Raw genomic sequence first — 12,376 nt, forward strand, 5'->3', positions numbered from 1 at the left:
CACTCTTTAAAGCAACATTTCACAAGATCACGTGATTTCCGTGACCCTCTAACGTGCAGAGGGTATACAAAACAGTCAGCAAGATCGATGAAAAGCGATAAGATTAAGAAATAAAGTGCACTCAGCTTCATCCATTGCAAATAGGCTTCACACTTTTGAAGATAATTACATCTGATTGTGATGCATATATCTATATTAGTTCTTGAATATGTCCGCATTTAAATTAGATACAAGTATTCGTACTAGAGTGAGCCTTGGTATTTTATAAAATAGTCGTAATTAGTTCTTTTTTATATACTAGGTGATCCATTGTGGAAACAGTCATACCTCTCAACAAATCAGTCTTTCCAACGGAAACATGTAAATACTGACAAAAAGTTATTTTACTTTAGCAGTTCATTAAAATAATCAAGAGGTTTGGTTTAAACGACGTTCAAATATTCAGTTTAGAATTAAGAGGTTTACCCACGGATGTTGCAGATCGACATTGGATTAATTTGAATGCATGTGAAAAATGGCCGCATTTCTCAGATCGAGGGAGAAATTACACGGCTCATAATGTGAGGAATCCAATGAAATTCATAGACCAGAAACACTTCAATTTCGATCCGCCAAGGTATAGATAGGGTTAGCATACCGGAACATTGACCAGCAAAGATGATTTCTTATTATCACATGACAAATACTGAGGGTTTCAGTTTCGTTTCCTGTTTGAGTCGGTATTGTAAATCAGACAAAATACGGAAATTAGAGTGCAGGATAACATGTAAAACGGAAACTGCCTGTTGAGATAACGAAAAAGGATGTTGCCTCATGGATGATGAAACGTGTACATGCATTCCTATTCTACATCTCTGTTCATGTCAAAATGCCTGTAAAGTAATGAAAGTGATCTTACGTCTTCGTGTATAAACAACTGTTATAAAAGATCGACAACAAATACATAAAACTTGAACCATTTAAACTCCTTTATTAGCCGAGCGAAAAAAAAAACAACATAAGTTCTTTCAGTCAGTAAGTCAAATGACAGTCTAAGTCTGAAGGAAAATCTGATTTATCGTCGCTGTACTCGTTCTCAGACTTTGATTTTAGCCCACATAAGTTATGTCACCAATTCCATAGTGACATTAGCTGTATGCCACGACAGCCAGGATAAGTGCCAGGATGCTGCACTAGGAGAGACAGAGAAACAGAGACGAAGGCCATTCGAGACTAAAGACTTTCCATCTGGAAGAACGAAAACCTGACTTGATTTATATCAGTCTTGTGCCAAGCGTAGCTCTGTGATGCCGCCATATGCAACGTTCCTTTTCTCTCATCAATGGCCAAGGAAGTCTGGTTCTACTGCACGTTCCTTAATTAATTATGTTCATAATGGAGAGGAACTTGTAAGTTGAGAAGCATTTTCCCAATCCTTTTGTCATGTGAACTTGTGATCTTGTTCTCAATAAAAGATGTTTAAAAATAACAGCAAGTGTCACAGAATTATGTGTACTTAATGCTTTTGCATTACACCTGAAAACTAAACTTGGGTTCGTTTCCGCGTTCAGCAAAACACGAGAATAGTTCATTTACGTCATAAGTTATTTCAAAATACTTGGCTTGGTTCACCCAATTCTGCACGAACAAATTGCTTGCAGTGACAAAACCGTTTACATCAAGGCTCTTTGGCTGTGAATTGCACCATAACCAGGGAACTTACAGGGTCAGGTTAGACAGTATTATAAAAATACAACATGTTTTGTCAGGATGCTGTCCATTTTAAAGGAGCAATCTGAAGATGTAGAGGTACGTGAAAGAAAACATGCCTTTTTTCCACTGTTTGTATTAGGCGGTATAACTGTTTGATATATTGCCTATTACAGTATTTATTCTAAATTTATGAGACAGTCGGACCTCTGTCGTATAACGCCATGTTATTAGATAAGCTATAGGTTATTTTCAATTTTTAGCCATTTTATAACGGAACAGACGAATTTGATTCATTTATATATTGCAAATATTATGGGATGAAAAATGTTCGAGTTCTTATTCTTAATATTCGAGGTCTTATTCTTCTGTGAGATTATTCTTGTTGGATACAAATTCACGCGTGAACCTGGTTATTATAATATTAATCTCGAACAGTAGTTCTGATGAAATTATTTAATACGTACCAAGTAAATTCACGTGCGCACATGCGTGACGTATGTCACTGCATTTTTACTTGACCGTGCTTTATGTACCACACGGCTCTAGTCATTATATTTTACCTGGTATATTGCATGGTGACACGTAGGAGTAAGTAAGTAAGTGGAGTTTCATAAAACAAGTGTGGTACCTTCGGTGGAAAGAGTCTACATAGAAGGAAGAGCACTGTGTTTAATTTTGGCTCGGATGCCGTACCTTTCAATTCTTGCTCCTGTTGGATACGGCAGAAGAAACAGTCCAGTTGTTGGATTGGTCTAAAGTCATGATTACTGGATACAGAAATTGTATTAAATCTAGAGGTGCTTCTGAGAATGGATGGTATATGCCGGTGTTAATTTGCATTCATATGGTTCTAATTTCTCCCACACTGTTTTTGATTGGATATTTATATCTGATTTAGGAGAATGATCTGGCTTGTCATTTCAGAGACAGGCATTTACCGACTTTTTCTTAATTAGAAACGTACCTTTATTTACTCGTATAAGATGACGTCTAAACCATGTGTTGGCGAAGGACGTGTTGCTCCATAAGTAGCCACTATTTTATATACATACAAACATACACACATTTAAAAAGAGGTTTCTGACAGACATTCCAGGTTGTTGCTTAGCTATCAAGAAGCGATCTATTTTGCGATTATTTTTTAGTGATGTAAAAATTATAACGTCTTGAAAATTTGGTTGGCTAATGTGCCAGATTTTATTTTAAATCAACTGGAACATGAACAAAGTAAATATTAAAACGAAAACTAGGTTAGAAAAGAACCGAAAAATGTAAATGCACCAAAAACAACCGATTCGCGTAGAGTTGAATTTGGTAGACAATTTGTAAAATGTTGACATTAATTTAACAAAAAAAGAAATTGATAGAGGAATTGATGTATGAAGCATTAGAAACAAATTAATTTTGTACAAAAAGCAAATAGCAAGGGCAGTGACTACAGCACATATGCAGAGCGCGTACAAATTGTGGATGTTAAATTTTCCCAATGAAAATGGAAAGTATATTACAGTTGACGCAGCGCAGAAGACGTTCCCAGATCTTCACTAGAAAAAAAATCTATTATACTAATTAAATTTTTGTGCAGGAATAATTAAATATCCAGATTTTAGATTTTTTGTTTTTATGTAGTTTTGTTAAATTTTGATTTGGGATGTTTTGCGGGGCCGGGGTGTCTGTAGCACATACTTCCGATGAAGTGAAAAGAGCATTTTCTACGTTAATGACAAGATTTAGCATAACCATTTTAACACGTGATGGTTATATAACCTCGACATGCACATAAAAAAAGTCAAAAAGCGAATTACTGCAAATTGTGACAACAAAGAAAATATAGATCTGATTATCTGGAAGACAACTCGATAAAGTTCTCGTCACTCTAAGCAATACGTCATATAATTACTTGCACAAGAAATTAATTGCAGTTACATAATCAACTTAACTCCGAATCGTTATTATTCAATTAACTGGGATCTGTTCAGACATTCGCCGCCTAAAAGGTATACAGTTTACGTGTTTTTTGTTGTTAAATATTGAAAGTTATACTTTTTCTTCCATCCTGCAGTGTTATTATAAAAAGTTTCAGATGGATACATAAATGAATTCAATGTCAGCGTTAAAATGAATATGGAGAAGGGATATCTTGTCAATGTGTGCCTTTAAAAAATATGTTTCATGTTAAAAGTAGCATAACTACGGTAGGATACATTTTTCAGAGGTTCTAGTGACCTTGGTTTACCGTTAAACATTGATTAGAGGAGATATAGCAGTAATGTCAAACAGTTAAAGCTGATTGAAACCTCAACAACTGCCTTATCATTTATTACCGTTATCCCACTAAAGTAATACATGTCGCTACTAGTTGGTTTGTAGAAAGAGCAGTTGATACTCGAAGACGTAAGACTTTTGGAAAATAATAATTTTAAAGCTAATATGACGTGTAGAGAAAAGATTACAATGCATTAAAAGCTATTAAACAGGTGGGAACTGAGAGAACAAATAAAACCTCCAAATTATAAAACGGACATGAAAACAGAAATTATTTTAGATGCAGTAGGATTAGTTTACATTTGAGACCCTATATCTGCTGATGTACACACTACAGGCTATAAGAAAGAGTAGAGGGAGGATCCAATGTATAGAAAATTCAACAATATTTAACAGTTGAACGGAGAATTAACGATGAAATAGAAGCTTTGGAAACCAAAAAAAAGGGAAAACATTAAATATCTTGAGGACTATGACGTTTTGAAATCAGAATAGTTACAAAGAGATCCGAATAATGAAATAAAACTAAATTAAGAAGAAACTAAAAATCCAATGAAAGATTTTAGCACTAAATTACTTACTTCAGTTACTTATAATACTATTCCGAAGTTGAAAAAGAAGATCGATTTAAAGAAGATAACTTAAAAACTAGGGCGCAACAAAACATGCTTAATGTTAAGGAACGAAATAAAACCAAGAAAAGAAATTATTATTCATCTATTGCAGATCTGAGTGCAAAAATACGAACGATGAAAGATGTTTCATTGTCAAAATTGCTAGCATGATGAACCTGTGCCAACTGCTTGTAATCTTTAAAATATTAAAAAAAATCAAAATTAAAAACACAACAATTTTAATTAATCAAAACTCTTTTTAAGAAATTTGGACAAATACAAAAATTTAAACTAATAAAATCTCAAGAATCTTAAAACTTCAGAGGTAAGACACAATATTGGTTTGTCCTTCCAGACATTTGCAGCATAGTACCAGATTGGTACGCTATACACGTATACGTGCTTCTGTTTGTATAAACGACCTGTTTCGAGAAATTTATGATTGGATGGAGTTATTTTTCAAAATAATTTTTACACGTTTTTTATGCTCTAAATGAAGTTCAACTTGTGTTTGATTGCATGAGTGGCATTTGACACTGGTCCTTCTTTGCAAAATGAAATTGTAATTGTAATTTCACAGAATAAATGTTTATAGACAAGTGTTCTAATATTTTTATATTTTGTTTCGTGTCACTCTTCTTTGTATACACTTATACAAGCAAATCATTGCCAAGGAATTTTCGATTAGAATCCTTTCTTGTGTAGTGTGCATCAAACACATAATTTGCCTCCCTTGTCAGCGCCTGTTGCATGGTAAGTACATCCAAGTCATCCAACGACAGAGGAGGGGGGGGGGTGTGAATTGGTTGTAAGAAGTGGTTTAATTGTGTACTTTGGCACGAAGATAAAAGAGATTATAAATAATGAAGTAGTTAACGCTTTTGGTAGATAGCCTGTGACGGATGCCACCATTTCTTATAAAAACGCAGATCTTTAAGATAAAAGGGCCCTAATTACATTAATTCAATACGTTTCATGTTTTCCTTTCATAAAGCGTAGGTATGTGTCCGCAAGGCAATATATTTATATTATCAACTAAGAAACGTTAGTCATAATATATTGACTATAATATTTCATTGCTTTTAACGATGTTTAAAACCTTGATTGTCCCTTTAACCGTCAATTATTTTCCTTTTCATGCACTTATCAATTGTAAACTCCTTGTTATATGAAATAGTTTATTTCATCGTTGTTGCGTTTAATTTGTATCTCTTTATCGAGATAATTTTAAGTAGTTTTGAGTAGCATAGCAGGACAGACTATGAATGAAAAAGGGTACATGTTTTGGATATTTAAATTTAAATTGCATTCGTTATGTGCTCGGCCTTTATTCTTATTTTTAAAATTGTAGTAGTCGCTTATTTTGTTTCTTAATTAAACTGCTGCTTATCTAACTATGTAATGAATATGTTTTGCAAGTTTTAGGTTTTCATTTCTTATGTATTAGTTTTGCAGTTTTACCCAACGTATCGTAAAATACTTGAATAAAATATGTTCCTGTGCAAATATTGCGTTCGTGTATATGGTGAATTGATTTATATACAAAGTAAACCCTGATGGATTTTGTGCTGTTTTGTCTTTGTCCAGGGTATGCCACATTGTCTCTTACGCAATTTAGTCAGCTTAGGCCTTTAGCCTTATGGACACGTCGCCTCCGACGACAAGGCTCCACCCCCAGTGCACAAAATCACAAAAACAGCATACGGAACTTTTAATTGGTTTCTAAGTTGTTGTTCGTATTTAATCATTATATATATATATATATATATATATATATATATATATATATATATATATATATATATATATATATATATATATATATATATATATATATATATATACAATTGTCTACACTTTTAACATAATCTTATGTTCTAGTTATTTTGTTGGCATATCGAAAAACAAAAATAAAGCAGGTGATACAAAAATGTTTCTGTCCGTTATGTCTGTTTATCTGTAATGATACTGATTGAAATAAATTAATGATAATTTCTAACTTTGTAGCAATTCTGAATACCGTTTTAAAGTAGGATTAACACGTCAACGTGTCTTTGTTTTTCTATTCATTTATTCTAACCGGTTTGAAATGAGATGGTTTCATAAACATTTACAGATATGTCAAAGTCATTTGCAAGCCTTTTTATGTCCACTTTTATCGGACAGCGTTTAACCAACGACTATATATATATATATATATATATATATATATATATATATATATATATATATATATATATATATATATATATATATATATATATATATATATATATATATATATATATATATATATATATATATACGTATTCAGAACGTAGTGTACAACATAGACAAAAACATATCCGTAATTTTGTATATTAATGTAAGATTTAATGTCAAGAAATTTAGAAATAAAACGATCACAAATGGACTTAGTACATTCAAGGTAATTATGGTAAATAATGACTCATCAAAGAATCATATTTGATCCTCACAAACGCGTGAAGAAGAGTAACTATTGTACTTATTACATTATTCCATTTTTGGATTTGAGGCTTTAACTATATGCCAAGTCGAAAGGATAAGCCTCAACCTACAAGCAACACTTTAACTATATGCCAAGTCGAAAGGATAAGCCTCAACCTACAAGCAACACTTTAACTATATGCCAAGTCGAAAGGATAAGCCTCAACCTACAAGCAACACTTTAACTATATGCCAAGTCGAAAGGATAAGCCTCAACCTACAAGCAATACTTTAACTATATGCCAAGTCGAAAGGATAAGCCTCAACCTACAAGCAACACTTTAACTATATGCCAAGTCGAAAGGATAAGCCTCAACCTACAAGCAACACCTTTAACTATATGCCAAGTCGAAAGGATAAGCCTCGACCTACAAGCAACACTTTAACTATATGCCAAGTCGAAAGGATAAGCCTCAACCTACAAGCAACACTTTAACTACAGCAAGCTGCATATTATAGCACTTACGAAATACTTATCATAACTGTTGTTATATTACTGACAAGTACTGAATCGTGGTTGTCTATATAATAAATACAAAGTCTAGATACTTCATTCTTACTGTAGTGTGGTTGACTGTATATTCGACACAGTCTACATACTTTATTCATAACTGAATTGTGTTTGTCTTTATATTAGATGCACATTCTAGATACTATATTGATACTGTATTGTGGTTGCCTGTATATCAGATACAGTGTCTAGATACTTCATTGATATTGTATTGTGGTTGTCTGTAAACAAGACGCAGTCTAGATACTTTATCCGTATTCATGTGTTGTCGTCTGTATATTACATGCACTGTCTATATACTTTATTGGTAGTGTATATTGTTTGACTGTATATTAGATACGCAGTCTAGATACTTTATGCATACTGAACCGCATAGATGTTAAAAACGTTAAAATTAAAATAAAAAACGTAAAAAAACGTATTTTTTCTCAATAAATAAAAAACGAAAAAAAACGTTCCAGTAGTTTTTAGGCAACACAAAAATCAATATTTTACTTATTTACACGCTACATACCAGTTTTAAAGTTTCAGTGATACAAATATGAAAAAATGTCAAAAGTTTTAAACCGTAGTCCAGATAACATTGAAAATTTTTTCACTCAATGTCGTTATCACCATCTGACTGATCTGACCACTCTATGGTTTCCTCCATATAATAATAACCTGTATGGCCGATGATAAAAAAAAAATGGAAGTACCAAATATAAAAAACGCAAAAAAATAAAAAACGTAAAAAACGCGTTTTTCGAGGTAAAATAAAAAACGAAAAAAACGTTTTTATCATCTATGCTGAACCGTGGTTGTTTGTCTATCCTTTACACGGTCTAGATACCTTATTGATATTGTATTGTAGTTTTCTGTATATTAGGTACAGTCAAGATACTTTATTCGTACTGAACTGTGATTGTCCGGATATTAGATACGCAGTCTAGATACTTTATTGATAATAAAGTGTGGTTTTCTGTATATTAGATCCAGTCTAGATACTTTATTCATACTGTATCGTGGTTTTCTGTATATCAGATACAGTCTAGATACTTTCTTGATATTGTATCAAGGTTGTCTGTATATAAGATACATTCTAGATACTTATTTCATACTGAATCGTGGTTGTCTGTATATATGATACAGTCTAGATACCTTATTGATATTGTATCGTGCTTTTCTGTATATAAGGTATAATCTAGATAATTTATGCATACTGTATCGTGGTTTTCTGTATATCAGATACAGTCTAGATACTTTTTTGATATTGTATCATGGTTGTCTGTATATAAGATACAATCTAGATACTTATTTCATACTGAATAGTGGTTATCTTTATATCAGATACACAGTCTAGATACGTTATTCATACTGAGCAGACAATGCATTCAAACAAACACATATGCATAATTAGGGGACGAATGGTTGCGTAATTTAGGTAGCTCATGCAGGCGGTGATCGGTCGGCATTTGGTACAGACTATTCTGAAAACATCAATGATATATTCAAAGTTGGTGCTTATATTGTCATTATAAGAAATATTGGTGCACGGATTTTTTTATTTGTATTATTTATTTTTTACGTTTGCTGGATTGAACCTACAGCTTTGCTGATGGACACCTGGAAACAGCTGTCTGAGCGCCGCCAGTGACCTTCAGGTTGAGGAAGAACAAGATGGTTGCGTAAATATTTACATGATGAAAAGAAGGACGATGTCAAGCATCGAGGTTTGATGCGATCCAGTTGCAACTAGATCTTGTTTTATTTACAGTATGTTTACTATAATTATTCAAACATATACTTTTTCGTGAAGACGATGCGTTTTGTCACAAATGGACCTCCGTCTGCCACATAATCAGTCTGTTGCTGATCGAAGCTTTCGAATAGTTTTCATAGCCACATAAAGTTCATTATTCATTATTTGTTTACTGATAATACTAGCAAGTTTGACTTCAAATGCAGGAAATAGTCATATGTGAGATCTAACAGTGTATATTCTATAATGTACACTTGTTTATGCGGTTCATTGTTACTCGAGTATTTGTAACATTTAGAACTTATAGACTAAAGTGAAAACGGCATTTTAAACCTTATAGAAAATATAAAAAAGAGCGGAAATAGTGGCACCTACCATATAGGTCGTGTTATATAAGGAGATGGTCTTATGATATCTCAGACTGCACTTCACTGACAAAGGCTATTCCAGATGGCAACATTAAATTATGTCGGCGTTTCTTCGATGAACGCGAGAAAGAAGAAGAACATTCAACAGGTAAGCAGTATTCATAATTCTTTACTGAGCTCTTCTTCAAGTTTATGATTTTTCATGTCATTTTAGAATGGGCAGCATTTGTTACATTTTCTTTCTAGTCTCTCTGCACAACACCATTGTCACTGTTGATACTAATAACAGAGCCGTGGGAAGTCACCTTCATCAGAAGGGACATGCAAATGATTTTTTTTTTATAGCTCTACCTGTCACGGACCAGAAGAGTTTATAGGATGGACTGTTGTCTACCGTCCGTCGTCTTACGTCCGTCCGTCCGTTAAAACAAGTTTGTTATCGTTACTCATCCAAAGCTTCTTCGATGAGTGCTGTGAAACATAATACATATTCATCCCAAGGTCTGGTTGGAACTAGATTAAAATGGCGCAGCTCGCACGTCCAAAAGACCGCCATAGCTGCTATCTTGAAAATCTAATTATCGCTACTCTTCCGGAATGGATGGCCGCATTAAGATGGGGCTTTTTACTAATAGATTTCTTCTGACGTCTAGATAGTCCTGAATGAAAATCATGCCGATCGGACTTCTAATATGGCCGTCAATACATCGATCTTGAAAATATTGTTATTGCCATTGGGTTTTCACCAGAAGATTAATTATACTATCTAATGGGTCATGAATTATAACGGTGCTGATGTGACCTCAAATATGGGTGCCAGAATAAATATTTAAAATCTTGGTACTCATTTTCCTGAACAGATAGTCATATCGACATTGGGTTTTCACCAACAATCATTACTCACTGTGCACTATCCCCGACATACACACAGACAACCACACCATAATGCTCAAATTCTGAAGAATAAACAATTACCTTCCAATCAACACGCAAGATGACTAAATCTTCGTGGGTACTCAGCCGGAAGTAGTCATTGTGATCTTATTCAAATTGTAACTTTGCCTTCTCCCGCCGCCATATTGTGTTATGTAAACAAAAGTAGTTGCGAAAAGTATTCAATGTCGGCGAATTGCATCTAAGGTTTCCCTCTTGAATTGATACAAAGGGAAAATGATGTTCCTACTGAAAGACACGGTATACACTGATCTACATCTGTTATAGTATTAAGAATATATTTGTATTTATGATTTTTACCCAATTGTATGAAGTCACATCAGACATTATCATAATATTATGAAATATCCTTAAGATTTTACTGATTTTTATCTCTCCTATTCCACTTTCCTATTCGTTGTCTTTCTCTTTATCTCTAAGACAGCTCCGTTAGTAGAGTGTAGATCTCGTAATGCAAGGGTTGCGGGTTCAACACTCGCCAAGGCCAACCCAGGTTGGCACTTCTTACTCATTTGCTCTGAACGTTATAGCCAATAATGTGTATAAATTGTTTTTTTTTATAAAAAAAAAACAGTGGGGTTTGAAAACAGTTAAACAAATAATCTTCATTTCTTACTGTAAATTCTTAAGCCTTTATTAGTCTTGAAATTTATAATTGTATGCAATAAGTTAATTCATCCTAATATACTGTGACCATTACGTAGTATCTGAAATATGAATGTAAATTATGAGCATAGGAGAGGGTATTAATTAGTAATTCTTGTTAACCGATCCCGATCAAAATATGTCATAAATAAATCTTTTTATTATTCCAACATTATGCAGAAAGTGAAGTGGGCTGGTGAACTAGATCCTAGATGATTATAAAATAGACTCTCATTTAATTGTGGGGGATTATTGTAATTGTGGTATGATGCATTTTCACCACAAACCTGCTCACGGTATTTGGCAATGGTTCTTTTTAGAGCAGTGCCCCACTTCATGATGCAAACAAATAAATCACTAAGGGTTATTTATATTCGCTTCACCTTCACCGGTATTATCTTGTGCTGAATTCCACCTGTCTACATTGTACTAAAGTTATTAAGGAAGCTTTCTCTCTGACACGGTTTGCGTGCGTGCGTGTGTGTGTGTGTGGGGGGGGGGTCTTGTTGGGCACCATTTTCTGCCATTTCACGCTGATATTTTGCAATCATCAGAAATTTATATTTCCATCACTTCAAGTGTCTTTATTCACATTTTAAACTGGGGTTAGGTTGGAATCTTTGGATTTTCATCACTTTTTTCAAGATTTAAAGATGTTTATTCTTTGTAAACCTGTTTTTCTCAAGGTTAACTTTTCTTCACTTGATATTTGAAATTTTTCAGAAGTTTTTGTTTTTGTTTTTGTTTTGTCTTTGTAACTGTCCTTCATTTTCTACTGACGATACACTCGCCTTGCCGAAACCTAGATAACCAGATATCGTCCTTTCGCTATTTTATTACAAATCAGAGTCCCAGTTCAGTGCAGGATCCTAAGTTGGACTTTTTAAACGGCCAGAGAAACTTATGCATGGTACAATTTTGTACTTAATTTTTTAAATAATTTCTTTTATTTCCAAATCCAGATAAGAAATAAAGGTATCCTTAAATCTGACAAAAATATGAGAGTGCACCGCTGCATTTTATTTGAATATGGAGATTTTTATTTTTATAAAGTGACTGCCTTAAGACTACATTTGAA

The 12,376-nt window shown here is 33.4% G+C and overlaps 1 protein-coding gene across 2 annotated transcripts in view; it reads left to right on the forward strand.

Annotated features, from left to right (window-relative positions):
* The window catches only part of LOC149776980 (potassium voltage-gated channel protein Shaw-like), a 97,667-nt gene that overhangs the window by 1,200 nt on the left and 84,091 nt on the right, over positions 1 to 12,376 (forward strand). Inside the window, exon 1 of one of the 2 annotated variants that reach the window (XM_089941716.1) lies at positions 9,558 to 9,847. The exons of the other annotated variant lie outside the window; for it this stretch is intronic. Coding sequence (XP_089797842.1) covers positions 9,782 to 9,847 — 66 coding nt within the window. The 5' untranslated portion in view covers positions 9,558 to 9,781. Of the gene's footprint in view, positions 1 to 9,557; positions 9,848 to 12,376 lie in introns of those variants that run through there. 2 annotated transcript variants of the gene reach the window in all.

Source organism: Sinohyriopsis cumingii, chromosome 18 (genome assembly GCF_028554795.1).
Source record: "Sinohyriopsis cumingii isolate HCF-2022 chromosome 18, ASM2855479v2, whole genome shotgun sequence".
Classification (NCBI taxonomy): domain Eukaryota; kingdom Metazoa; phylum Mollusca; class Bivalvia; order Unionida; family Unionidae; genus Sinohyriopsis; species Sinohyriopsis cumingii.